The sequence below is a fragment of the Lemur catta genome, chromosome 8 (assembly GCF_020740605.2).
Source record: "Lemur catta isolate mLemCat1 chromosome 8, mLemCat1.pri, whole genome shotgun sequence".
NCBI lineage: Eukaryota > Metazoa > Chordata > Mammalia > Primates > Lemuridae > Lemur > Lemur catta.
This window is the reverse complement of record NC_059135.1, coordinates 16,873,444-16,900,068: the sequence shown is the minus strand read 5'-3', so window position 1 is coordinate 16,900,068 and position 26,625 is coordinate 16,873,444. Positions and strand designations below refer to the sequence as shown.

General features: G+C 51.4%; 1 protein-coding gene across 7 annotated transcripts in view; it reads right to left on the bottom strand.

The window, feature by feature from the left end:
• The window catches only part of CFAP65 (cilia and flagella associated protein 65), a 33,582-nt gene extending 15,995 nt beyond the window's left edge, over positions 1–17,587 (bottom strand). For 3 of the 7 annotated variants that reach the window (XM_045560042.1, XM_045560048.1, XM_045560049.1), the window contains exons 1-15: positions 16,204–16,623; positions 15,665–15,897; positions 13,656–13,840; positions 9,718–9,820; positions 9,066–9,232; positions 8,680–8,879; positions 8,253–8,398; positions 7,532–7,754; positions 6,895–7,163; positions 5,809–6,009; positions 5,236–5,595; positions 3,628–3,765; positions 2,022–2,267; positions 1,207–1,431; positions 182–340 (exon numbers count right to left, since the gene is read on the bottom strand). In XM_045560042.1, coding sequence (XP_045415998.1) covers positions 182–340; positions 1,207–1,431; positions 2,022–2,267; positions 3,628–3,765; positions 5,236–5,595; positions 5,809–6,009; positions 6,895–7,163; positions 7,532–7,754; positions 8,253–8,398; positions 8,680–8,879; positions 9,066–9,232; positions 9,718–9,820; positions 13,656–13,840; positions 15,665–15,820 — 2,778 coding nt within the window. In that variant the 5' untranslated portion in view covers positions 15,821–15,897; positions 16,204–16,623. Of the gene's footprint in view, positions 1–181; positions 341–1,206; positions 1,432–2,021; positions 2,268–3,627; positions 3,766–5,235; positions 5,596–5,808; positions 6,010–6,894; positions 7,164–7,531; positions 7,755–8,252; positions 8,399–8,679; positions 8,880–9,065; positions 9,233–9,717; positions 9,821–13,655; positions 13,841–15,664; positions 15,898–16,203; positions 16,634–17,494 lie in introns of those variants that run through there. The other 4 variants (XM_045560043.1, XM_045560045.1, XM_045560044.1 and 1 more) reach the window with 4 other exon arrangements.
• Positions 17,588–26,625: the final 9,038 nt, after the last annotated feature.

Sequence of the window (26,625 nt, the reverse complement as noted above, 5' to 3'; positions counted from 1 at the left end):
ACAGTCAGCCAGCTGGGGGCAGGGGGCTCCCCCAGGCCCGCAGCCTCACTCTCCAGTCCCCATCCTCAGAGCATCCCCTAAGGAAGGGCAGGCCCAGGGGTGTGGGTTCCTACCCGCTGCCCTCTCGGAGCTGGGTTCCCTCCCACCCTGGCCCCCCACCCCCCAGGGCTCTGCCACTCACAGAGAGGCTGCTGGTGACGCCCACACCCACCAGCCGCAGCATGTAGTGGGTGGTGGTGGGGTGACTGACACGTAGGGGCAGGCCAGCTTCCCAGACCCACAGCCCCCCTCGGAACAGGTATTTGGTCTCCTCCAAAGGGCTGAAGGTCCATGTCAGCGTCTGGGGTCACAGAGATGATCGCTGCATAGGAGCCTCTGGAACCCCCTCCCCTGGGTTCCTGGCTGTCTGAGGTCCCATTGCTGGGTGTCAAGCTATGGCAACCCTTTCTGAGTATTTCCCCTGTGCCAGGCACTCTACAGGGCATATAGTATGTCATCTCTCTAAGCTCCTCAATCCTACATCCCTACAAGCACAATTATTTTTGTGCTTTATTTTCTGATGAGAAACTAGAGGCTCAGAGACGTGAGGTCACTTGCCCAGGGGCAGACAGCTAGTGAGGGTGGGCGGTGGGGCGTGAACACTGGAGGCCCCGCTCCAGAGTCTGTGTGAGCTCTCACCTCCCTGGTGACTGTCCCCTGGGCTCCTACAGATGCCTGTGTTGGTTGTTCTTGTTCCAAGTTGGGCCTCCCCAACTAGTCTGTAGGGCCCTAGACTAGGGACAGGGGGCTGCTATTTTGGGTCCCAGTCAGCCCTCCCTTGGGACTGTGGAGTCCCCTTCCACACATTGCTGATAGCCGGCCACTGGAACCCAAATCCAACTGCTGCAAACCACCCTCCCAACAACCTCACAGCTTTGGGGACCAAGGATGGAGGGTGGACATGCCCCAGGCCGTGGGTTCCTGTCCCAGCTCCGTACCTCCTAATTTATAATCTTAGTAAATGGCTTCCCCCCTTTGAGTCTCAATTTTCTCTGTAAAATGGGGGTGATGATGAGGGCGATGATAATTTCTCCTCACGAGGGGGAGGGGGCTATGGACTCATGGGTGGGTGCACATGGCAAGCCTGGCCCACGGTAGGCATGGTTGAGAGATGATGGTGATGGCACCCTTCCCCCACCCTCGCAAGGCAACGTCAAGGCCACTCACAAGGCTTTCATTGGGCTGGATGAGTCCCCTGGAGGGCTGGACGGCCAGCATCTTCTGGTACTGCTGGGAGACCCTCCATTCAAACTGCAGCGGCAGACGCGAGGGGTTGCGGAAGGTGAAGGGGCTGGTGGAGGAGCAGCCCACCAAGGTGGGCTTGAAGTAGAGGGTCTTGCAGGAGTCCAGCTTCAGCTGCAGCGGCTCCTCCCGGCTATGCATGCTCACCTCCTGGGGCCAGACGAAGGAGGGAGCGCCCTGACCTCAGCCACAGTCCTGGCTCCCGCCCATGTTCAGGAAGCCATGGGTAGGCAGCTTTCCCCCTTGGAGAGGGCAGTGGAAGCCCCTCTGCCAGCCTGGGCACAGGCAGTTTCTGCTGATGCAGAGTCAATGCTGACTGACCCAGGAGATGATTCTTGAAAGTAACTCAGGGACCAAGAGAGGATATAAAGACCATTTCATGGGGCCAGACATGGGTCCACCACCCCAGACCCTGTCCCTGGCCTGGCCCCAAATATCCCTCTACTGCCTGCAGATGTGAGTCCTTTCTTGCCCCCAGATCCTTCCTCTGGATTCTCTGTACCCTCTTTCTTGGTTCCAGACCCCATGAAGTGGCCAGGCAGGGCCCTGAGGAGTGGGACAGTTGTTCACAGATGTAGCCAAAGAGTTTCCTCCCTATTATGCTACTTCCTGGAGGAGGAGCGGCCCCCAGGCTACTTTAGGGGAGCCTTAGGGACCAACCTCAGAATGTGGCTTTGAAAAGGGAAGTCCCAGACTATGGCTCACTCCCAAGGACCCAGGTCCCTAGCCCTGCCTCCTACCTTGAGATACCGGGGGCAAAAGTTGAACTGCAGGTAGAAAATGTGCTGCTTCCAGGAGTTGCCCTTGGGGTAGGTAGAGATGAGGAAGATCTGGTGGGCCCCAGGTGCCACGAGGCCCGAGGTGGGCCGCAGGGTGATGTCTGAGCTGCTGTGGGGGGCCAGGCTGAAGGTCAGCAGCATGGAGCCTTGGTTGACCAGGAGCAGGCTGCGGCAGGCAGGCTCGCAGGCGGGCACCGCAGGAAACAGCTAGGATGGGGGAAAAAAGCAGAAAAGAGGGACCCTTGCTCTCTGATCTCCACTCCCAAGACACCAGGGACATAGAGGTAGGCTTGGGAGGGACTGTCTCCAGGAGATCCAAGATGCCACCGTGCAGCCTATTTGACACCCTGGGAATAGAGAATTGAGGGAGGTCCCCACATGGCACCAAATAATGCTTTTGTTCTGCAGAGACTCCTGACAGGGAAACAGGGTGGCCACAGGCCCCTGAGAAACTCAGGCCTCCAAGTCCTCTCCTCACGGTTAAAGTAGAAATTTTCATTTCAGGGTGCCCTCGAATCACCCTTTGGAGAGCCCATTTTCAGAGAGCCCTTTCCAGGGGCTCTGCAGTGAGCAGCCCCTTCTAGATGATTCTCATGCAGACAGCTGAGGGGAACCAACCTGAGTAATCCCAGCTCCCAGATACTCTTTAGGCATCTAGGGTGTGGCCGGCACCAGCTAAGAGCTGAGCAGGCTACAAAACACAAGACACTCACTGCCCGACCAAAGCGCCCCAGGCAGCTGGGGCCACAGGGCACGTGCGGGAGCCAGCGAGGGAGCAAGGACACCAGGAATCTGCGGGAATGCAGCAAAGGCCACACACCACTGGGAGGAACCAGCCACACCCGGAGGACAACCTGTGAGTCAGGGAGGGCTTTGGGAAGGGGTGGCCCCTGAACTGAATCTGGGGGTGGTGTAGGTTTACGACTGAAGGGCAGAAGTGTAACTGATGGGGGAACAGGATTGTTCCCAAGCACATTGTCCCAAAGGGGCATCTTTCCAGCAACAAGAAGACTAATGTAAAAGCTGACGACGGCAGTGGAAACCAGAAGAGGCCTCAAAGGTGGAAGCAGAGTTGGAAGCGGGAGGTCTGGCCCCAGGCTCCATGCTTTTCAGCCCTGTGTGTCGTCCTGCCCCTCAGGTCAGCAGGGTGCCAAGGGCCCCAGGGGGAGACCTGGGAATTATGACCACTCAGGCAAGGGGCTGGCTTTGCCTCCCCCATAGGGCTGGGTGCCCCCCAGGGCTGTCATATCCCTAGGGCCTAGCCCAGGGCTTGGCACAGCAGGTGCTCGGTAAATAGGGCATGAACAAATGAAGGAGCTGGAGAGTTTTCAACCTGAGAGTGAGAGGACGAGGGGACTATTTCAGCCGGAGCAGGGAAGGGCCAGATGTCCAATTCCCAGACTCTCTCTGGTCCCAGTCCAAGTGCTACGGTCCAGGGGAGCCCTGGTCATAGAAGGTGCAGGGATGCGTTTCTGAGGCCATCAGAGAGGGGAAGAGGGATCTGCAGGCCAAGGCAGAAGCCAGGGCTCCCCTGTCCCCCTCCCACTGCTGTTGGGGCCACGCTCACCTTGGGGGCATCCAGGGAATAGTGGGGGATGTGGTGCTCGGAGGCAGCACAATAGCTGTGGCCTCGCGCCCGCACCGTCATGCACCAGGACGGGCACATGGTGCAGTCCTCCTCGATGTTGTTGTAGCTCCGCAGGACCTGCAGGGGGGCCGGACCCATGGAAGAGCTCAGAGTCCTGTGTCTGCCCTGTGGGGCGCCCCACCTTGCCCCCTCCCTGGCCCTGTGCGGCAGGAGCCCTTGGTGGGCACAGGAGGAAGACGGTGCCAAGAACCAGAGTCACAACCCAGCCCCTCCCGCCAGGAGCCCGGCCCTGGACAGAGCACTCAGCAAACACGCTCCTTAGGGCTCGCAGGGGCGGAGGCGGGTGGGGTGGGACGTGAAAGCAGCATTCATTCTGCAGGAACCAGCCTGGGGAAGTGCTGGCCAATAGAAATATCACGTGAGCCACAAATGCCAGCCACAAATATAATACTAAATGTTCCAGTAGCCACATTAAAAAAGTGAAACATATGAAATTAATTTCAATAGTATGTTTTATTTAGCTCAATAGAATGAAAATCTTATCACTTCAACATATAACCAATATAAAACTATTAACGAGATACTTTACATTCTTTTCATACTGTCTTTGAAATCCAGTGTGTATTTTATACTCACAGCACATCTCAATTTGGACCAGCCACATATCAAGTGCTCAACAGCCACGTGTGGCTGGCAGTGGCCGCTTCGGACAGCCCAGGTCTAGATCCTGTAACCTCAAAATCTGCTGGGCTAAGCCTCAGCAGGGCTAGGCGTCCACAGCCTCATTCCTGCAAACATCCACTTTCCCCCACCGCCAAGACATTCGACTGAAGGCAATGAAAGACCCCACCTTGGCAGGCTTTCTCAAAAGTCTGGACATGGCCCCAAGGAGGGAAATGAAAAGACCAGGACTCAGAGACATTAGGAACTTGCCCAAGGTCATGTAGCTGGTAAGTGACTCTGCTCTTGACTGCGTGGCCCCACTCTGGGCCCCAGCACCCTGGCCATGGCAGAGCCGAGACACAGGGAAAGGCAGGACTGGGGGGCCAAGGAGGGAGTGCCACGCTTCTGGGACTGAGAGTTCCTGGCTGGAGGATTAGGGCTGGGGACAGCCCGTGCTCTGAGTTCCCCAACCAGGGGAAGCTGTGCTAGAAGCCCCTTCACTGACACAATTATCCAGCACCCCTGACGCTGTCCCCAGGCCCTGGCTCCTGCTGGCCACAGACCCTTTAGAGGGAACATTTCCTACTTCATGGACCACTAGAGACGCTGGGAAGGCCCCTAGCTGAGCCCCAGGGAGTTACTCCTTGTGAACCAAATTTTCCCAAAGAGTTTGATCCCAGCTGAGTTCTGCCTGAGAGAGGAGGGGAGCAGAGGGGGGCTACGTCTGGGTAAGACAGAGTCAGATGGGCCAAGTCCCATGTGAGCCTGGGAGGAGACAAGCCAGTAGGGGCTGCTGTCTTGCCAAGGAGAGAGGGAGAAGCTTGGCACTGAGAGGATGGAGCCCTCTGTGACCCCCACCAAGCCCCCTGCTGTTCAGGCTTCAGCAAAGACCCCTCCCTGCCCCTGTCATCTCCGTACACACACCTTATAGACAGCGAAGGCTTCAAGCTCCACCGCGTAGAGGCAGTTGGGGTAAGTCGGCTGGAAGTGCAGGCGCATGGCCGTGGACTTGAGTGGGGGCACGTCGCAGGTTTCGGGGGTTACCCAGAAGGGGCAGTCAGATCTGCGTGTCCAGACCACTGTGATATTGCCCTTGGTGTGGTTCATCAGGCACAGGGGGACAGGGTTGGGGGCCTCAGGCCCAGGGCAGGCACCAAAATCTACCTCAACAGGCTCTATACTGACGGGCGGGGGGAAGATAGCCATGTCCCTGGTGCCGTCGAAGAAGTACTCAGTCACTGGGGGGATGTAGGGGTACCGTGGGGCTGGCATGTCCCCCAGGTCCTGCATGGGAAAAGACAGGTGAACAGGGCCCAACCACCATTCCTCCTGCCGCTGGCTGTCTTACGCGCTCCTGTCTGGAAAAGGCTGCAAGAGCTCCACCCAGCTCACCCACAGGGCTCTAGGGGCACAGGACTGCCCAAGAATCACTAGAGAAGGAGGCAGCCTGCCCCCGGGTGGGGCTGGAGTGTCTGGGCCCAGAGGGGTTCACCCTACCTCCATGGGAATCATGAGGGCCCCATCCTTGTCCCGCTGCAGCTTCTTCTCCTTCAGCATGACACCCAGGATGTCAGGCGGGTACAGTGTTAGCCCCCGGGCCAGGTGTGTGCGGTACCAGGCAAGGTGGTGAGGCTTCAGGATGGCCGGCTTGGTGCTGTCCGAGTGGCACGTCCCAATCAAGTCCAGGAAGAGCGGGTCCTGCGCCATTAGTCCATGTGCAACAGTGCATGGGAGGGGCAATGGGGCAAGGAGGGTGCTGGGGGCTGAACTGAGGACAGAAGCTGGGCAGGCAGGATGACAGAGGTGGCGAAACATGAGCTCCAGGGTGGCAGGTGGGGTGGGCACCCCACAGCAGCCAGGAACAGTGGGGATCCCGGGAAGGTTGGGACTAGAGCACCCCAGCCCCTGGGACGCTCGGCCTTTGTCCACCCTTCTCTTTCCCCTCTGCCATGGCCCCTGGGCATTCTACTGCCCATCCTACTGCCAGCCAGGAGACCTGGAAGACCAGAATTCAGGCCCTCCCTAGGGGAGGAGAACACAGAAATGGCCTCATCAGGCCTCCCTCTGTGCTTCTGTTCTTCTCCCTCCCCAAGGCCTCCCCTAGCCCATCCTGTACCTGCACAAGGTAGACAGATACACCCCAGAGCCTGGGCACCAGGTCAGGGAGGAATTGTAGGCTAGATTTCAGCCCCTACTTGCCATGTTGGCCAGGTGATGGTGTGACCTTGTCCAGGGGCCTGGGGTCAGGGTCTAATTTCAAAGCTCTCTGCCCTACACATGCCCCTGGCAGCAGTCAGGACAGGATGGACACAGAGTGAGCACTCATGTGCCCTGACACTTTAGCCCCCCAACCTCCTGGACATAGTGCTTCAGCCAGAGCCCTCCCGTGTCCTGGTCATGCTCCAAAACCAGGAGCTGGGGCCTTGGAGGAGGAGACAACCCTGGCAGACAGCCCCAGAAGTTCCAGAATACAGGGGAGGTGCCCACCAAGCCTTGTCTTCATCACTGGGCCTCATATGGGCCCTGGATCAGCCTTAGGGGAGCCCCTATTCCCCTCAGCCTCGGCCCTCCCCCGCTGCTCACCTGGTGGTGGATGAGACAGGCCACCCGCCGAAAGCAGATGATGGGGTGAGTGGGCTGGAAGGCGCAGTGCAGGGTCATGCGAGCCTTGCCCACTAGGGTCCCGTAGGCAGGCCTGATGCTGAAGACGCTCTCCTGGCAGTCGATGGCAAACTGGAAGTGGGCCGTACAGTCCGACTTGTTCTCAATCCACAGGGACTGCTCTGAGGAGTGCTCCCCAAGGTTCACCCAGCCGAAGTTGACACAGTAGTACTCCAGGGACACAGCAGGACCTGGGCATAGAGATGGGGTCCCTGTGAGTAGGTCCTGCCCCCTGAGTAGGGCTGGGGTTTCAGCCTCCTCAATGATGTCTCAGAAAGGGTCCCACTGATGGGAGGTGGTGCCACCTGGAGACAGAGGCCAGACTGGAAAGGCCCAGAGCCCTGGCAGCCTGAGCAGAACTCCAGCACCCTGGGGTGATGGTGGGACTGCTACCTCCAGGTGTCCACAAATGATTACCCAGCAGGCCACCAGGGGGCAGCAGACACCAGGCTGAGGGGTGAGGTGGCCCTGGCTCTTCGGAGCTGGGAAGGAGTTCTTCAGAATCCTCTGGGCTGCTCCTGTCCCCAGGAGAAGTGCAGCATCCTGGGGTCACCAGTACCTCTACAGAAACCAACGACTTTGAGCTGGGTTTGCGAGCCACAGCCAGAAGGCATGATGGAGAAGTAGTCCATAGTTCTGGTGTCCAAAGTCTTGGGGTGGAAGAACACAGACACGCATTTCTTCTCTCCTGGGGGCACGATGCCATGAGCCATGGAGCATGAGAAGGCCTGGTCTTTAGCCAGCAGGTCTGGGGAGATTTCAATCCTGAAGGGGGCATTCACCTGTGGGGCCAGGTTGGGGTGATGGGTCAGGAGCAAGGTGTGCATTGTACTGAGGTGCCCAGCCAAGGGGATGAGGGCAGCTGGCACCCAAGCTGTGCCCCGCTGGCCAGCTGTGGGCATGGGGCAAGGCTACCTCCAGCAGGAGGAAGGAAGGGGCCAAGCCATTTGCCCTGAACTGGGCCTGCCCAGATGGGACACCTTTTTCTTCTCCCAAAGGTGCCATCACAGCTAACTGTGGGCCTGGGGTCAGGATAGTCTCAGGGCTGCCGCTTGGATTGCACTGGGGGGTCAGGGTATACCCCGGCACAGCCCCCAGCTGAGAGGAGAAGGGGACACCTGTTGACAGCTGTTGACACACATGTGTATCAACAGACATGGGTTATATGAAGCTTGGGGCCAAATATGTGGAGAGAAAGGAGGACATTCTATAAAGGGAATGCATTTTAGGAAAACCCAGTCCTGGGGTCCTGCCTCTTCCCCTCCTCACCCCAGGCTTACCACCGATGGGTTATGTAGCTTGATCTGCCTCTCAACAGTGCAGCCCACAGCAACAGAGCCAAAGTGCAACACTTTCTGGAAGCCCTCTGCATCCTGGTCCTCTGGTCGCTTATGCTTTATGCTCACCAGCACCTGGGCGCATTTGGCTGGGGAGAATTGGGCGAGTCTTGGGGGAAACCCACCAGGGCCCCTGTGGCCTCAGGTGAACAGTTCCTCAAAGGAAGCAGGTGTCCCCAGGGAAAAATCAGTCTGCAACATCACGGAGGGCGAAGAAAAGGCAAAGCCAGCAGGGCCATGGGGAGGGCAGGAGGCTGGTGGAGGCCCCGTGGGGTCCTGGCCAGGGCAGGAGGTGGGGGCCACACTGAGGCCTTGAGCCCAGGGGAGGTGCAGCAGGCGGGCTTGGGGACAGGTGGGGGCCGGGCCTCACCCACAGCCTGCAGCTGGATGATGCTTTTCTGTCGGCTGCCCGCCCCGTACCAACACGTGGCCTGAACTTCATGGATGACAGCTATAAGGGGCTGAAAGGTCACCTTGATCCTACAGGCTAGGCCTGGCTCCAGCAGCCCCGTGGTGGGCAGCATCTGGAATGGGCTGGGGACCTCCCAGGTGAAGAAGGTCGGCAGGTCCCTGGGGGATAGGAGGCAGGTCAGGGCCACAGGGCCCCTTCTGACCACTGTTGCTACTTTAGCAAGGCAGGGGTGTGGGGCCACCCTGTTAACTCCTCCACCAAGATACGCTGGTCTCTCCTGCTTCCAGGTACTCTCCTCACAGCTCTTGCTCTCCCCACCTCTGTGCCTCAGTCTCTGCCCTCACCCCACATTGTCCAGGCAGAACCAGGCCTCCGCCATGTCCCCGACGGCACACATGGGCAGCTGCAGGAACGGTGGGCAGGTCAGCTCATGGCAAGGCAGCGTGGCCCGCAGGTCCACACAGAACATCCCCTCTGCCTTCTCAAACCACACTTGGTCCACGTACTCCTTCTGCAGCGTGGGGGCGGTGGCAGAGGCAGTCATTGTCAGTGGCCTGGGTGGTACTCAGGGACCAGATATCCCACCCTCCCTCGGCACCCCCAACAGCCGCTGAAGGCTGGGCAGGGCCCTGCTCCGCCACTGCAGACTCTGAGGAGTGGGTCAGCTGCCCACGCCCCTACATCGTCTTCGTCTCAGAGATTAGTGTCTGTTTCGTAGGGTAAGTAATTTGAGGAAATTTGGAGGGAGCAGGAAAAGGCCAAGGAACCTGGGGCGTTCTGCTGGCTAATATAGTGTCCCCACCTTTGCCCCCCAGTATCCAATGGGGAACATGCCTCTGCCTGATACGATTAGGGTCTGAGCCCTTTTGGGCTTTTGCTATAGCTGGCAGGACGCGCATGTGGTGGGGGAGCACCTTCCCGCTCTGTCCTGCTTGCTGTTCTGAGGTCCCTGTTCCCGGGTTCCCCGCCCGCCTTGCTCTCTGTGGCAGAGCTTACCTTCTCCAGAGGCCGGAAGACGATGGGGAGTGTGAGGGTTATGCCCGGGCTCAGGAAGATGGGCTGAGGGATGACCGTGAAGAAGAACTTGGTCTTGGGAGGTCTGCAGGAGAGAGGGGGTGGACACTTCAGATCAGGGCTCAGAACAACAAGAAGAGGCAGGAAGACTAGGAAGACCCTGGAGCTGAAGGGCTTGAGTCCTTGGGGCCACAGAGGAAGAGACGTGGGGGTGAGTGTGTGGAGGGGGACACACAAGGGTTTGGTCAGAAGAGGACCTGTCTCCCTCCTCCTCTTCCTCCTATTGTCACAGCCCTTCACTCTGAAGGAAAAGGAGGCAGCATTTGTAGCTGTGGTGTGTGTGGCAGGGGTGTAGGGAAGGACGCCCTGACTTGACAGAGCCCCTGAGCACTCAGCTGGGGAAGGCTGGGAAGGGGGGTGCCAGGGATGCTTTTCCAAACAGAGGCCTCGGCAGGGCTGTAGCCTCCGGGGGGGTGGGGTCAAAACTGTAGATGCTGCAGGCTTTTAAAATATTAATAAGATGATGACAACAACAACTCTACAGCAATAAATGTTTAAGTTTAGATGCAATAAATGCATTCCTAGGGAAAATATAACTTACCAAAACTGACTCAAGAATTATACAATAAATTTTATGGCCATCCTACCTAAAATCGTCAAAGAAATGGAACATGTAGTCAAAACTCTTCCCACAAAGCAAACACTAGGCCAGATGGCTTCATGACAAGTCCTGCCAAGCATGTGAGGAAAAATAATTCTGGTCTTAAAGTCTTCCAGTTAATATAAAATGAGGAAAACACTCATCAACGCAGTCTATAAAGCCATCATAATGTTGTTACCCAAACCTGACAGAGGCAGGAGAAAAACGGAAAATGACAGGCCAGTCTTACTCATAAACAAAATATTGGCAAAAAGAATTTAGCAATGTATTAGAAAGAATACTCAGTCATTACCAATTGTGTTCATTCCAGGAATATATGGTTGGCTTAACATAGAAAATCAATTAATATAATCTACCATATAAATAAATTAAGAGAGAAAAAAAACCAAATGATCATCTCAATATAGAAAAATATTAGATGTGGCGGGCACAGTGGCTCACACCTATAATCATAGCACTCTGGGAGGCCAAGGAGGGAGGATCACTTGAGGTCAGGAGTTCAAGACCAACCTGAGCAAGAGTGAGACCCCATCTTTACTAAAAATGGAAAAATTAGCCGGGCATGGTGGGGCATGCCTGTATTCCCAGCTACTTGGGAGGCTGAGGCAGGAGGATTGCTTGAACCCAGGAGTTTGAGGTTGCAGTGAGCTGTGATGCATTCTACCTGGGGTAACAGAGTGAGACTCTGTCTCAAAAAAAAATTAAAAAAAGGATTAGAAAGAGGAAAAAGGCCATTTTCCATATAAAATATAAATGTGTGCATGGAAAAAAACAAAAGGATTACCAAATAAATTATTAGAATTAATAAGAGGATTTACTGAGGTCTCTAGACATATAATTTTCATACCCATATACCCATTTTATACCCATATAAAAAATAAATGACATTCAAAAATTATCAACAAACAAAAACAACTTTAAAATATGTCATATATAAAATCTACAAAAATATAAAATGCTTAGGAATAAATCTAACTATGTGCAAGATGTCTATGGAGAAAACTTTTAACTTTATTGACAGACATGAAAGAAGACCTAATAAATGTAGAAATATAGAAATACACCAACTTCATGGATCGAAAGAATCAATATCATGATGTCCATTCTCCCCAAATTGATCTGTAGGTTCAATTATATACCAATCAACATATTAAAATGTTTATGTGTATGTATGCTAAGCTAATTTGAATATTTATATAAAAGTTCAAAGGGTCAAGAATAGCCAAAACAATCTTAAAGAAGAATGAAGTTGAAGGACTTACACTACCAGATATTAAGATTTACTAAAAGTTTTAATAATTAATTCAGGTTAGTATTGGCCCAGGGATAGACAAGTAGATCAAGGGAACAAAACAGAGTCCAGAAATGGACCTGTACACATAGGAACACTCTATATGCGTCAGTGGTATGGGAGATCATCAGAGAAAGTATGAACTTGTCAGTAAATGGTGTTGAGACAACTGGACATTTCATTGAGGAAAAACATGTCATCAGATCCCTAGTTTAAACCGTTCACAAAAATCAGTTCCATATAGATAAAAGACAAATATGCAAGGCCAAAACTATAAATATAAAGTCTTTAAAGGATATTGTAGGAGAATATCTTCATGACCTAGGGTAGAGAAGGACTTCTTAGGCAAGACACAAAAAAGCATTAACAATGAAAGAAAAAAATGATAAATTTTATTCCTTTAAAATTAAGAACCTCTATTCTTCAAAAGATACAATAAAGAGAGGAAAAGACAAGTCATAAGGTGAGAGAAGATATCCACAACACATAACCAACAAAGGTTTAGTACTCAGGATAAGAACTTATATCAAAAAAAGAAAGAAAAGAAAAGATATTCTAAGGCTGGACGCAGTGGCTCATGCCTGTAATCCTAGCACTCTGGGAGGCCGAGGCAGGAGCATCGCTCAAGGTCAGGAGTTCAAGACCAGCCTGAGCAAGAGTGAGACTCTGTCTCTACTAAAAATAGAAAGAAATGATTTGGACAGCTAAAAATATATATAGAAAAAAATTAGCCGGGCATGGTAGCGCATGCCTGTAGTCCCAGCTACTCGGGAGGCTGAGGCAGGAGGATTGCTTGAGCCCAGGAGTCTGAGGTTGCTGTGAGCTAGGCTGACGCCATGGCACTCTAGCCCGGGCAACAGAGTGAGACTCTGTCTCAAAAAAAAAAAAAAAAGATATTCTAATAGAAAAATGGGCACACACTTGAACATAAATTTCACAAATGAAAAAATGCAAATGGTCAATTACCTAGGAAAAAACATTCACCCTCATTAATCAGTAATCAGGAAAATGCAAATTAAAACCACAACAAGTTACCATTATTGGCAAAAATTTTAAATCCTGACAATAGCAATTATCGGTAAGGATGTGAAAGAAGAACTCTCTAATATGGCTGGCAGGCATCTGAATAGATGCATGTCCTTTGGAAAACAGTTTGGCTTTGTCTACAAAAAGTGAACATATACATGTCCTAAGCTTCAGCAATTCTACTCCCATGTATATACCCCTGAAAAACTTGTGTACTTTTGCAACTGGAGATGTATACGTGAATGTTGGTAACAGTCCCAAACTGGAAACAACCCAAACATCCCTCAACAGAAGAATGGATAAATGCTTTATGGTATAGGCATACACTGGAACACTATTCCACAGTGAAAAAGGGTAAACTATAGCTGCACGTGGATGCGTATTACTAACATAATTGAGCAAAATGTAAGTTACAAAAGCATACCATATTCTTCCATTTATATAAAGTTCGTAAGAAGGTAAAGTTAATCATTTAGGGATGCAAACATAGGGGGTAAATCCATTTTAGAAAAGCAAGAAAATCATTACCATAAAATTCAGGATAGTGGTTATCTTCCCGGGTAGGGAGGGTGTTCTGATAGGGGAGAGACACACGACGGGGGAAGGCAAGCGTCAGACACCATCATTATTCCATGATTTAATCTGGTTACATGGGTTCTACTTTCTAGAATTCTTCAAACTGCACATGTTTTAAACACTCACGTGCTTTTATGTGACATACTAAAAGTTCTTTTATTTTTAAAATTTTTTTGTAGAGATGAGTCTCACTATGTTGCCCAGGCTGGTCCTGAACTCCTGGCCTCAAGTGATTGTCCCATCTCCCAAAGTACTGGCATTACAGGCATGAGCCACCACACCTGGCCTAAAGAATTTTTTTGAAAGAGAGCCTGCTTTGGGGGGTTGGGGGTTTGGGGGCTGGGTCCTTGGTCCTCGTACTGGTACCTGTATGTCATCTTCTGGATTTTCAAAGATAGATTTTTCATAACCAGATTCCTTGTGGTCTCCTTCCCTAGCTCCCAGCCTTTCCAATGCAGCTCCTCGGCCACCTCAATGCCCCAGATGACCCTCTTCTTCACTATGTCCTGCTTCTTTGGCAAGCATATTTGTATGTCTGTGGAGCTGGCTGGCTGCTCAGGTGGCAGGGGGAAGGGGGAGAAGAAAAGATGCATTAGTGGGGTTGGATGTAAAGACCCAGAGGACAGGCAAAAATCTCCCCGTCTCCAGGAGGCAATAAATTGCACCACTCCTCACCCCAGTGCGATGGCCTGGAGAAGGAAAGTGAGGTCACTGGAACAATTTTCCAACTAGAGCCCCAGCCCTTAAGCCTTCCCTGGACACCCCACCCAGCCATTCCACCCGGCACATAAACACAGTGATAACTGGCCTGCTCTGCTCCTCAGGGCACGCTCAGATAAATCTCCCTCACATCCTCCCGCCTCCTCCCCATCCTGCCCTGGCTACAGAGGCCTCTCTTAGCTGGAATGGTCTATCCCAGACCCTTTTCCAGACCACAGGGTCACTCCGCCATCCCCTGTCCTATCCCTCAACTGGCTGGTGGAGCAGAGGAAGGAGCCAATGTGCCTGCAATCAACCTCCACCCACACCCTGACTTCTGGGGCCTCTCCAAATGATGCTCCTGGTGATGCCAACGATGCCATGTGCCAGTGTCTCCTTGTCTATAGTGGAAAATCCTTCCATAAGCTGATCCATAACCCCATCTATGAGGGCAGGAAGGGGAACGGAGAACCCCCCGGGGCAGATAAGGTGGCAGGAAGATGACCTGGATGCCTCTTCCTACCAGGGTCACTGCTATGAATGCTCAACTCATTGGCATTTTCATTTATCTTTGACCAAGTATGGCCTTTATATTGCTGCATAGCAAGAGGAAGGATGTAGTCACCCATTCAATAAATACTTGTTAACTCCTACTATGCGCCACCAGACACTGTGCTAGGGGCTGCGGCTACGGTGGTGAACAAAGGCTGACAAACCCCTTCTCCCTTAGAGCTTACGTTCTCGGTTTCAACATTACATAGCACGTGAGTGGCCAGCATGGTACTTTCTTTCCCAAGGTGCCCATGGAGGACGGCGACGTGGGTGGGGGAGGGCAATTTACTATAAACATCAGCTGGGGTATCAGTCAGGGTCCAATCAGGAAAACAGAAGCTACTCTGGATCATAAAACAGGGAACTTAATGCACAACCAGGGACAGTGAAGGAATCCAGGAGTTAGAACATCGAGAAGCTGCCACCACACCTAGGTTAGGGGACGTGGTGGGCTTATTAGAGCCTGGAGGCCTGTCTGGTGGGAACTGGAGCCACAGGGGAGATGCAGCTGCTGACAGAGCCACTGTCAAAAGCAGAGAGAGAGGAAGAGAAATGCCCTGGCTCCCCCTTCCTCCCACTTTCCAATCTCCTGTCAGCTCAGAGCAGAGCGGGGAAGGGGCGTGAGAGAATCTGAGCGCAAACAGGCCCAGAATGGCACGTACAGAGGAGCGAGATGCCTTCCAACCCTCCAACCTCAGGCCACAGGGAGGCAAGGACAACCACCATCACATCTCAGGAGGCACGCGCCACCCACCCACCGCACGGACACACGCTGCATGGAACACATTCCTACCCCAGAGCCACACCCCTGGCCGGCTGCACCGCAGAGAGAACCACAAAAGTTGCCAAAAGTAAACAACATCCATACATCAGTCAAACACAAAGTCCTAGGGGTCAAGGCTGGAAGAGCTTTGTGAGAGAAGAGAGAACTCGCTCTTCCCTGGAGCCCTCCTGCCCCACAGCCTCCCACCGCACCCATTGCTCCCAGCACTCCAGTGCACTTGCTGTCCTGTCCACACAGGGGACAGTGCTGGGTGTATAGGGCAGAGTCAGGGCCTCTGCTGACTCTCCCCACTCCACTACTCTGCCACCCCATGCTCCGCCCACCCTGGCTCTGTCCTCACCCGGGCACTGATACTGCTGCAGGCACTCCTGGCCACACTGCTGCTGTTGGCGGCCATGGCCACTGTGCTGGTACTCAGGCAGGATCCACCGGAGTTCACGGTGTAGTCCACACTGTCTGTGTGCCGCATGACGCGACTTGGGGCCTGGGCGAGCATTGGGCGCCTGGGGGTGCTCCCGGGGAGCACTCTTGCTAAGCCAGGAGTTCCTGCCAGGTCCAGGTGTGAGTTTGGAGCTGGGGAGAGAGTTGAGACAGGAGGAACGTGAGAAAGAGAGGCCGATGGAAGAGTCACACTGTGGCCATCACTGTCATGAAGGAGACCTGCTTCCCAGCTCTGGCAATAGGTGTGAGGCAGCATGATGAGGAATGAGAATGGACACAAGATCCAGGGCTTTGCCTGGGAGCCCAGGGACTCGCCATTCAGGAAAGACACTTAAAAGAGGGACTTGGGGATAAGGTCCACCCAGCCATGCCCCTCCCTGGCCACACTTGGCATTTCTCAGCAAGCTCCCAGTGGGTGTCACGGAAGCACACGCTTACCTTTATCTGGCTTTTGCTCCTGCACTCGCTTCCTCTGAATGTGTCTTGCCTCCTGTGAGAGGAGGAATGAGGGGGAAAGGAGAGGAAAAGGAGGCCGGCGGCTTCTTGGGCTCCTGGGTTTCCTCTACCCGTGCACAACCTGCAGTCCAGGGTTAAGGTAAACACACACTGAAATAATAGATCAATCAAAGGATAAATGAATCAGTCTAGAGCAGAAGGATCCCCAGATGAACAGCCCCTCAAATTACATGCAAATACAAGTGATGCATATACAAATATTATATGCAAATTACATGCAAGGTGTCATGTATATGTACGTCTGTTTTCCAGGAAGAACAGTCACAGCTTTCACCAAAGGCTCAAAAGGGGCTGGGTGTGGTGACTCACATCAGTAATCCTAGCACTCTGGGTGTCTGAGGCGGGAGGACAGCTTGAGCTCAGGAGTTCAAGACCAGCCTGAACAAGAGTGAGACCCCGTCTCTATCGAAAAGAAAAAAATTGAGCCAGGCATCGTGGTGCATGCCTGTAGTCCCAGCTACCTGAGAGGCTGAGGCAGGAGGATCACTTGAGCTCAGGAGTTGGAGGTTGCAGTGAGTTCCAGTGATGCCACTGCACTCTACCCAGGGCAAAAGAGTGACATTTTGTTTCAACAATAAAAGAATAAGGAAACTGAACACCCTTCCTCACAACCCCCCACCCCTACACATTAAAAAAAAAATTTTTTAAAGGCTCAAAAGCATGCTTGGCTTTGCTCTAAGAAACACACAGTGTCTTGGACTGGCTCTGGCTTCATCACTTCAAATCCCCTCTTCCTTCAGCTGGATCCTTTAGCACACACACCGGTGTGTGACTTTGTAACCTACATAAGAGGGTAGTGATTTCCTCTCATGACACTCAAGACACCAAAACTAAGGTCGGCCCTGCCCAGGCACCTGTGGACGGGGTTTGCAGACTCTACAATGATCCATTTTGAAAGGTCCAGCTATAATTTCCCTTTACACTGGATACGGAGCTATCATTCATGAGATCGCTGAACATGGCACTACCCTCCAAAATATACGGCAAGCCACATATGTAATTTAAAAATTTAAAATTCAGATTTAGTAAACAGTTTCGTGATCACCCTTTAAAAATTTATACACTTGCATCAGACTCTCTCATCCCCTCCCACCCATCCAAGGTGAAAGATTCTGTTGATTCCATTTTCCCTGGTTGGCAACATCTCCAAACCCTCTGGAACTATCTAGATTCACTCATTCATTCATTCACAAAGCAGGTACGCAGTGCCTACCATGTACCAAGTACTATTCTAGGCACCGGATGAGTCAGCCAAGGCTCCCACCTTCAGTTGTGAAGTGGACATTCAGATGGAATCTAAGAAATCCAAGCTGGGGAGACCTCCAAGGAGGAGACCCCTTACGTTTATGCCACTGGAAGGTCTCAGAGTCCTGCCCTGACTCATTCATGTCTCTGACCTCAGGGGATTCTATAGACAGCTCCTGCTTCAGGGCTCTGAAAAAGTCTCCACTCAACACGTGAAGCTATCTCTCATTTCTTCTATGTACTCTCTGGGATAATGTGTAGAAAACTGCTCCTGCTCTGGTCAAAGGGCTTAAGGGTATGAGCACTGGTCCCAGGACACAGGAAGCTGGGTGCCAGTATCTCCTCAGACTCACTCTGGGGAAGCAAGTTTCTCCTTCTCCCTGAGCCTCTGTTTCCTTGCCTGTACAATGAGGGTTATCCTGACTGCTTCACAAAGTTGATGCGAAGCTTGAAATAGGGGATTGGAAAAAGCACTAAACAAACCTATAATTAACAATTAACAGTAACAAACTATAATTAAAAATCAAAACTTCCACACCAGCCTGCACTACCCTTCCAAAAGACTCACACATCTGCAATCGTTGTGAAGAGATTTGGGCAAGCAAAGTTTTTTGTTTTTTTCTGTTTTAAATCAAATTTTCTAACCTCGAAGACTTTTAAAAAATATATCATCAGTTTCCTTTATTCGCTTAATTTCTAACCTAAAAATTCCCAAAATGACCAGTGGAAAAAAATGATCATTGTGTAGAATCGAGGGAGGAATAATAGGTAAAATGCAGGGGGACAAAATATACTTAAGCTGTTCTTCCTTTCTCTTCAAGATCCTTAGTCTGATTGATCTCGCCCCAATCTCAGTCCCACGAGGCTCTCTGAAGGGCTTGGAGGGGACCCCCCCGGGCCACCACTTCCCAGGGGGGAGGCGGTCTCCGGGACAGATACCTTCCCCTGCCACTCCCGCGCCGCCGCTCCCTGGGACCGTGGGACCAACGCTCAGAACGCACACCGCCGCCATGTTGTGGTCTCCATAGATACAGGACGCGTAGGACGCAGGACACGGCGTCTCCTGGTATCCCAGGGCAACGACAGCGGCCCGAATGAGTCAAGAAGCTTAGAAGGCGAATGCGCCGCCCAAGTTTGCTCCTTATACCCGGTTTTGATTCCCTGCCTTTTCCATGTTAGTAGTAACTGTGGGTATGTATAGTCTCCTGGTTGTAACGTCCCAGCAATCTCGACTTTAGTTGACGACCAAATTCACAGGAAGCTACTCGGTGGACTCAGCACCGGAATGGGTGTCATTCCTGTTCTTTCCCGACACGCATTGGTGGCATAGGCTCAGAAACTCATCCCTGTGATTGCAGTTGTTAACTTAAAAGCAGTCTGTAATTATTTCTTTTTTCTTTTTCACTTAACACAGTATTATTTTTTTATTTCAGCATATTACGGGGATACAAATGTTTAGATTACATATATTGCCTTTGCCCCACCCGAGTCAGAGCTTCAAGCGTGTCCATCCCCCAGACGGTGCGCACCGCACCCATTAGGTGTGAACATACCCATCCCCTCCCCCCGGCTCCCACCTGCCCCAAACCCGATGAATGTTACTACTATATGTGCACGTAAGTGTTGATCAGTTAATACCAATTTGATGGTAAGTATATGTGGTGCTTGTTTTTCCATTCTTGTGATACTTCACTTAGTAGAATGGGTTCCAGCTCTATCCAGGATAATACAAGAGGTGCTAGATCACCATTGTTTTTTGTGGCTAAGTAGAATTCCATGATATACATACACCACATTTGATTAATCCACTCGTGTATCAGTGGGCACTTGGGTTGTTTCCACATCTCTGCAATTGTGAATTGTGCTGCTATAAACATTCTAGTGCAGATGTCTTTTTTATAGAATATAACACTGATAACGAGGCTCCAGTTGTTTACGTAATTATTTCTTATTTGCATATTGCTTTGCAAATGAATTCCTCTTGCTGGTGGGAGAGAATGTGTCCTTGGCATTTCCTCCCTGCATTTCTTCCTGCCCAGTGCCAAGAAAAATAACTCTTTCTAAGGGATCCAAAGGTTAATGTATGAAGATAGGATTGTTATACATAATGTGGAGTTTTGGAGGCCCATTTCTTCATTTGTAGGTGTGTGCATTGGGGAGAGGGTCTTATTTTGTGAAGACTCCTTAGGTAGGTGAAGCTGAAAGTCTCCAAGTTCATTCGTGGGCAATTAAGGGTGTTTCACTGCCTAAGACAGTGAACAAGTTTCCTCAGATAGGAGGGAGGATGGGGTTAGGGGGAGAGAGCTTAGTGAATCTAGAGGTAAACCCCGAAAATAAGAGTTGGGAGAGTAGGCCGGACGCGGTGGCTCACGCCTGTAATCCTAGCCCTCTGGGAGGCCGAGGCGGGTGGATCGCTCGAGGTCAGGAGTCCGAGACCAGCCTGAGCGAGACCCCGTCTCTACTAAAAATAGAAATAAACTATCTGGACAACTAAAAATATATATAGAAAAAATTAGCCGGGCATGGTGGCACATGCCTGTAGTCCCAGCTACTCAGGAGGCTGAGGCAGTAGGATTGCTTAAGCCCAGGAGTTTGAGGTTGCTGTGAGCGAGGCTGACGCCACGGCACTCACTCTAGCCCGGGCAACAAAGTGACACTCTGTCTCAAAAAAAAAAAAAAAAAAAAGAGTTGGGAGAGTTGGAGTTGACTTGTGAAAGATGAAAGGTGGACTGAGATGACAAAGTGACCTGAGTTGGCCTGGGAGATCATGTGGCCAGAGGCTGACAGGACTGCAGGGAAGGGGCAGGCCAGGGGTCCTGGCAAGCTGTGCCAGCATGATTAGTCCAGGAGTTTTCTTGGAATCAAAGAATGTGGAACTCAGTGAGCTTTTCACTGGTTTTAACAGGATTCTAAGAATCTGAAACCTGCACTTTGGACATGATGACTTTTATGCTGTTTGTAGTTTCTATAATGATTTCCTTTTTGTTTTCCCCCAAGTTTTTCTTTTTCAATGGTCAGCATGACTCAGCTGGACCTTAGTGACAAGGAAAGGGGCCTGCCCATTCTTAGGCTAAAAGGAAATAGGGAGCAGTGACTCTGGGGGCAGGGTTTGATGGTGGCCTCAGGAATCCTGGTGAGAAAACCCTGAGGAGAAGGAAAAGGTCATGCTAGGAGCCATGCATCCTCATGCCTCTTCACCAAGGAGTCTCCCTCCAGAGCTCTTGCCTGCTCAAACCTTGGTGGATTCTGGATTTGGGACAATAAAAGGAAATGGTTCCTCCTCTTAGCAGGGTCCCTGTGGGTTCTGCTTCTATGGGATTCTAGCTGCCTCCTAGAAGCTCTGCTGGCTGATGACCTTGATTAACATTCCAGATTCTCAGGCACAGACCTGTCTGTTGGACTTTGCTCAGGGAGGCAAATGCATGGAAAGAGGCTTCACAAGGGCCCAAGGAGGTGGAGGAAGCAGCTGGGTTTGCTTCAAAATTCCCCCTTTCCAGAAGCCCAGAACCCATGGGATATAGTGGGTGCTGGGTCCTGGTGATCATATCCTCCCTGGACCCAAAAAGACCACAGTGGGGATGCTGTTTGGTTCAAGGATATGAACAAAGGTGGGTGATGATACAGGAAATTGAGGGGGGCCAGCACAGGGGAGAAAGGAGGAAGAATTGAGGGGAGACAGCCTCAGAGCCTCCTGGCCTGGGAGCTAGGGGTGAAGTTTAATAAAGCCAAAGCACACCCAGTGATTTGGATGTCAGCACACACAAAAATATCTTTTCTAAGCATTTCTTTTGGGTATCTTCCCATGACCCCCATGCCCTCCCTACCCCATGGGATAGAGAAGACTCTGGGCTGGGAAATCAGAAAGACCTGGGATTAATCCTGACTGTTACTTACTGGCTGTGTGACCTTGGCAAGTCATATGACGTCTCTGAACTTCAGTTTCCCTCATCTGTTACCTGAAGACAATTTTCAAAAGGCAGATGTGAAGATGGAGTGATAAGGTATGTGTAAAGTACTTGACACATGGTAAGCAATCAACAGAGTTACACACACACACACAGAGGAAGGTCATTCACTAAATGGAAGGTCCCCATCAATAAGTCACTCAACCTTCTGTGCACCTTCCCCTCCTACCAGCATCCAGCTTCTCTGCTACATGCTGGACAAGTGGGAAATATTTGTCCTCTCTACATCCTCCTCCCTCGTCTCTCCAAGAAGGAGGCTGCTTTGCTGCTCTGCAGTGGAAAAAGACAAAAGGAGATGCCAGGGTGCTCTGCTGTCCAGTGGCAAGTCAAGCAGCTCCAGCACTTAGAAAGTGCTCTCCTGCCTTCCTTCACCTGGAGACACTGACTCCGTTTTGAGTGTTGGCTCTGGAATCAGGTCTGCATCCAAGATGTACCTATGGGAGGGAGGTGAGGAGGTGGGGCCTCCCACAGAAGCTTCTGACCTCAGAAATGAGTGGGGGAAGTCTTCTCAGCCTAGCCTGAGGAGTGAAGAGTAAGAGAAGATTGCAGCTAAGAGAGCCACTGTGGTAGTTCAGGGCTGGATCTAGGAGCAGGTAGGGGACACTGTCTGTATGAGAGTCTCATGGTCCCTGTAGCTGCTGGGGTGGGAGGGTGTCAAGAAACTGGTGGCACCTCCAGGCTGAAAGTGCTGCCAGTGCACAAAACTGGCAGGGGATTGGGGACAGACTGCCAAATGGCAAGAGAATTCAAAGGAAAAGTTTCCATTCTGCCTGGGAGCCCGCGGGGTTTTCTAACCCTCCCATGCAAACCCAGGCCCCCTAGATTACTTTCTCCCTCTATCTATTGTCCCCACCCCAGGGTGGAAATACACACAGGCCAACAATAGAGAGATGGAGGGAAAACGACATAAAGTTTGATTTCAGAAGACTTTAATTCAAGTCTTGGCTTCAGCTTCTAATAGCTGAGCAATATCAGGCGAATTGTTAAACCTGCCTAAACCTCACTTTCCTCATCTGTAAAATGGGAACAAACAAGGGTAGTAGCCAAAATACTTAATGATTGGTAAGGTGTGGGCATCAGCCTATGAGAATGGACACCAGCTGGCTTTAGAGCCAGAGCAGGCTCTTGGAAGCCCACATTGTGCCAGGGTCATGGGGAAGCCTGGGTGGTGCACAGAGGGACCTAGGAGGGCAGCCAGGGCAGTGGAGGACTCAGTCAGTGACTGTTTATCAACTGGCATCAAAGTATTTCCAGATACAAGCAACCAGTATAGCTATACTCTGCTGGCTGCCAGTCAGATCTGAGGAAAAATCCCTACCTCACCAGCTACTGTATACACAGTTATTTATTTCAACTTGAAGTTGCTCCCTCTCTTGACTCATCGCCATCGAGGGAGGAATTGTTAGCACATCCAGCTGCTCATTTCTTTCTAGTCTGAGCAGTGTTCCTTTTGGGTGGCAGCTCACCCCGCTGTCTTCACCCACACTGTCTGCTGCGGGCTCTCTGAGCAGCACCACGGACAGCTCCAGCTGCCCAGACCATGGAGGCCATCTCCCTCCTCCCTCCTCCAGTCTTCTGTCTCCTCTTCCCCCACCCACCCTGGCCCAGAAACCCTGAGGTCTGAGCTGAATGAGGGCATCCCTGAGGAGACAGCACAGTGGACTGGCAAGGAAGGAGCTCTGGAGCCAAACAGACTGGATCGGAACACCAACCCCATGAGCTACACAGCTATATGATCTTGTTCCTTCACTTCTGTAAGACCCAGTCTCCCACCTGCTACCTACTTTATCAGCTATCTCAAAGGTTGTGAGGTTTTGGTAAGATAAAACTTTAAAGAACTTAGCTCAGTGCCTGGTTCATTACAGGTTCTGAATAAATGAAGAGCACTACTTTTCTGTGACTTTCCACCCTACATAATTCCTCAAACCCTTTTCCAATCCATTTCTGATCAGACTACTGCCTCAAGTGAAAATGTCATACCATGACCACTGCCCCAGTAGAGCTGGCCTCCTTTGGATGTGGAAGTTGGCTTGGACTTGGGTTGGGTAAGGAAGTCCACATTTGACCAGTCCATGAGATTCTGTCTTTATTAGTTATTTTTGCATTTTTTAAATTTTGAGTTAGTTTTAGATGTATGGAAGAGTCACAAAAATAGTACAGAGTTCTCATAAACCCTTGTCCCATCTTCCCCTTAGGTTAACATCTTAGGTGACCATAGACCATTTATCAAAACCAAGAAACTAACCTTGGTACATTAAACATAATTAATATAAGTACAGAATTTAGATTTCACCAGTTTGTCTGTTAATGTCCTTTTTCTGTTCCAGTATCTAATCCAGGATTCCACCTGGCATTTAGTTGTCATGCCTCCTTAGTGTCCTCCACCCTGGGGCATTTCCTGAGTCTTCCTGGCCTTTCATAACTTGACTCTTTTGAAGAGTGTTGTCAGTTGTTTTGTAGAATCTTCCTCAGTCTGGGTTTGTCTCGAAGTTTCTCGTGATTACAGTAAGGATAACAGAGAGGTGATATTCTATCCTTAGAGTATCATATCAGGGGGTGCATAGTGTCACTATATATTATTGGTGGCGTTAACTTTGATCACTTGGATAAACTGGCATCTGCCAGGATTCCCCATTGTAAGGTTGCTATTTACCCCTCTTTATAAGATTTTGATCATTCCCATCTTTTGCTTCTCTAGGATTAAGAGATTGAAACCAAGAAACCTGTCCTCCCACTAACATTTCCATCCCTACCTGCCTAGCTACTCCCCCAGCCACACCCATTCCCTATTATCTACCTGGTCACTTTCCTCTGAGTTTTCCTGAGTCTGGCATTTGGAAGTGTGTGCAGAAGCTGGATGCAGACACACCTGCCATTGCTCTCTGGTTCATCTTCATGCACTGTCTTGCCGAGGTCCTGCATTTCTCGTTTACAGTGGCACTCTGGGCATATGTGGCCAGCAATTGTCCACAGGAATGTCCAACCCCTTTCCCAGGTCTGGTCCCAACCCTTGAGCACTTCCTTCAACATTTAACATTTGGGATTTTAAAATCTCTAATAGCATTTCTTTCCACTTGGGCATGTATAACTCCCTGCTACAGACAAGCCCATATCCATGAGCTTCCCTCCTCCTGGAACCACCACAAGGCTCCTTACTCCTGCAAGAATTCGCTGTCATCAGAGGTCCTGCCAGAAGAGCAGTTACGCAGCATTTTTCCAATCAGTTGTGTGTGGAGAGATGTGCTCATCGCACCCTCTCTGTTGTCTCCACCTCCATCTGCCCCAAGTTTATTCCATTCCAGAGTCTTCTCACGCTGCCCCTTCAGATGATGCAGGGCCATGGCACCTCCTCCAGGCTCACATAGGCTCTGTTTTTAAAAGCCCCCGTGTCTGATTGTGTAAAGTCCTCTGAAAGCCTCAGGAGAGGACTTCATCCGTCCCATTCCCTCTTTGCACTTTGGTTACTATTGCCATGTAAGAAGTCACCCCAAAATGTCAAGGTTCCAAACAACCATTTTATTTTGCATATGGTTTTGTGGGTCGGGAATCCAGAAAGAACTTGGTCAGGCAGTTCTAAGTTGTGGTCTCTCATGCAGCTGTATTCAGATGTTGGCCAGGGCTGCAGCCATCCCAAGGCCTGAGTGGGCTGTATATTCAAGATGGCACACTCCTGTGGCTAACAGGTGATGCTGGCTGTTGGCTGGGAATTCGGCTAGGCCATGAACCGGAACGCCAATCTATAGGCTGGGTGCATGTACTCTCCAGCATGGCAGTCTCAGGATAGAAACAGGCAGAAACTGCATGGCTTTTTCTGACCTAGCCTTGGGCCAGATTCCGGGTAGACCTTGTCTCTCCATAGGAGCAGGCTCAAAGAATCAATGGACGTATTTTAACCACCCCTATGCCCTCCTCACAGCACCTAGAACATTATTCCTCCAGGTCCACCTTCTCTGACAGGATTCTGGCTGCTCCAGCCCATCATATCCTTTCAGCTGAGGCTCGGAGTGCCTTCCTCCCATTCCCCTGGGGTGGTGACTCACCAGACCCCACCTCCCTTGGTTTGCAGCTGCAGGGGGCCTAGGTTCTGGTCTGGACTCTACAACTGTGTGATTTTAAGAAAACGATTTCACCTCTCTGGGCCTCTGTTTCTTCATCTGCAAAGCAGGAATTCAGAACAACCTCACTTCATAGACTGTTAGGATAAGAAAAGATAATGTAAATAGCACACTTCACCCATTGTAGGTGCTCCTGATTGTGGAAGAAATGACTGTGGGCAAGTCATTTTTTCTCTTGGAGCCTTAGTTTATTTCTCTCTGAAATGGGGATAATTCCCCTATCCTGTTTCACCATGCAGATGAGAGAATTCTTAAATGGGCTGCATGGAGGGCCAGCCCAAAGGTCAAACCCTGGCCCCACCTGGGCGAGAAGACCCTTTTGTCTATGCCCAGCTGGGGTGGATAAGACGTGCATGCCAGGCAGCCAGGTGTGACCCAGAGCCGGCAGGCAGGCAGGGCAGGGCTGCTATCTACCCAACTGGGTCTTATCAGATCCGGGCTGGCCACAGCTGGGCCTCATGAAACAAAGAAGCTTTAAGAACCAGGCTAGGGTGTGGGACTTGGGGCTGAGCCCCAGGAGGTGCAGCCGCCCAGGGGCCAGGGGGCCAGGGGGCCAGGGAGCCTGGGAAGGGGAGCTGCCACTGCCAACCCTGCCAGACAGATCTCCCCAGATGGGGCACCCTCCCAGGTAGGGAGCTGGGCCTGTACTCTCACTCAAAGTCCTCCACTGCTAGAGTCTGACCCTCCTTGGGGGGCTTCCCACTCGGACATTTCCCCCAGGCCCTCAGCTCTGCCTTTGCCGTGGGGTGCAACACTTCTCCCCAACTCCTATTTTGCAGTCTCCCTTCCTGGCACTTCTAGTACAAACTACACCCCAGTCCCTGAGGGTGTTCTAAACTTCCCCTCTGTGCATCAGCTCTTGATGATCCATCTGCTTACCCTGCCCAAGTCACACATGCCCCTGAAGGCCCAGGCCAAAGCCACCTCCAGGAAGTCTCCAGGCATTGTGCATCTGGCTCCAGCCCCTGTCTGAGGGCTCTGCTCTTCCTCTGATGTCACACTGTTTGGAGCTTCTTTCC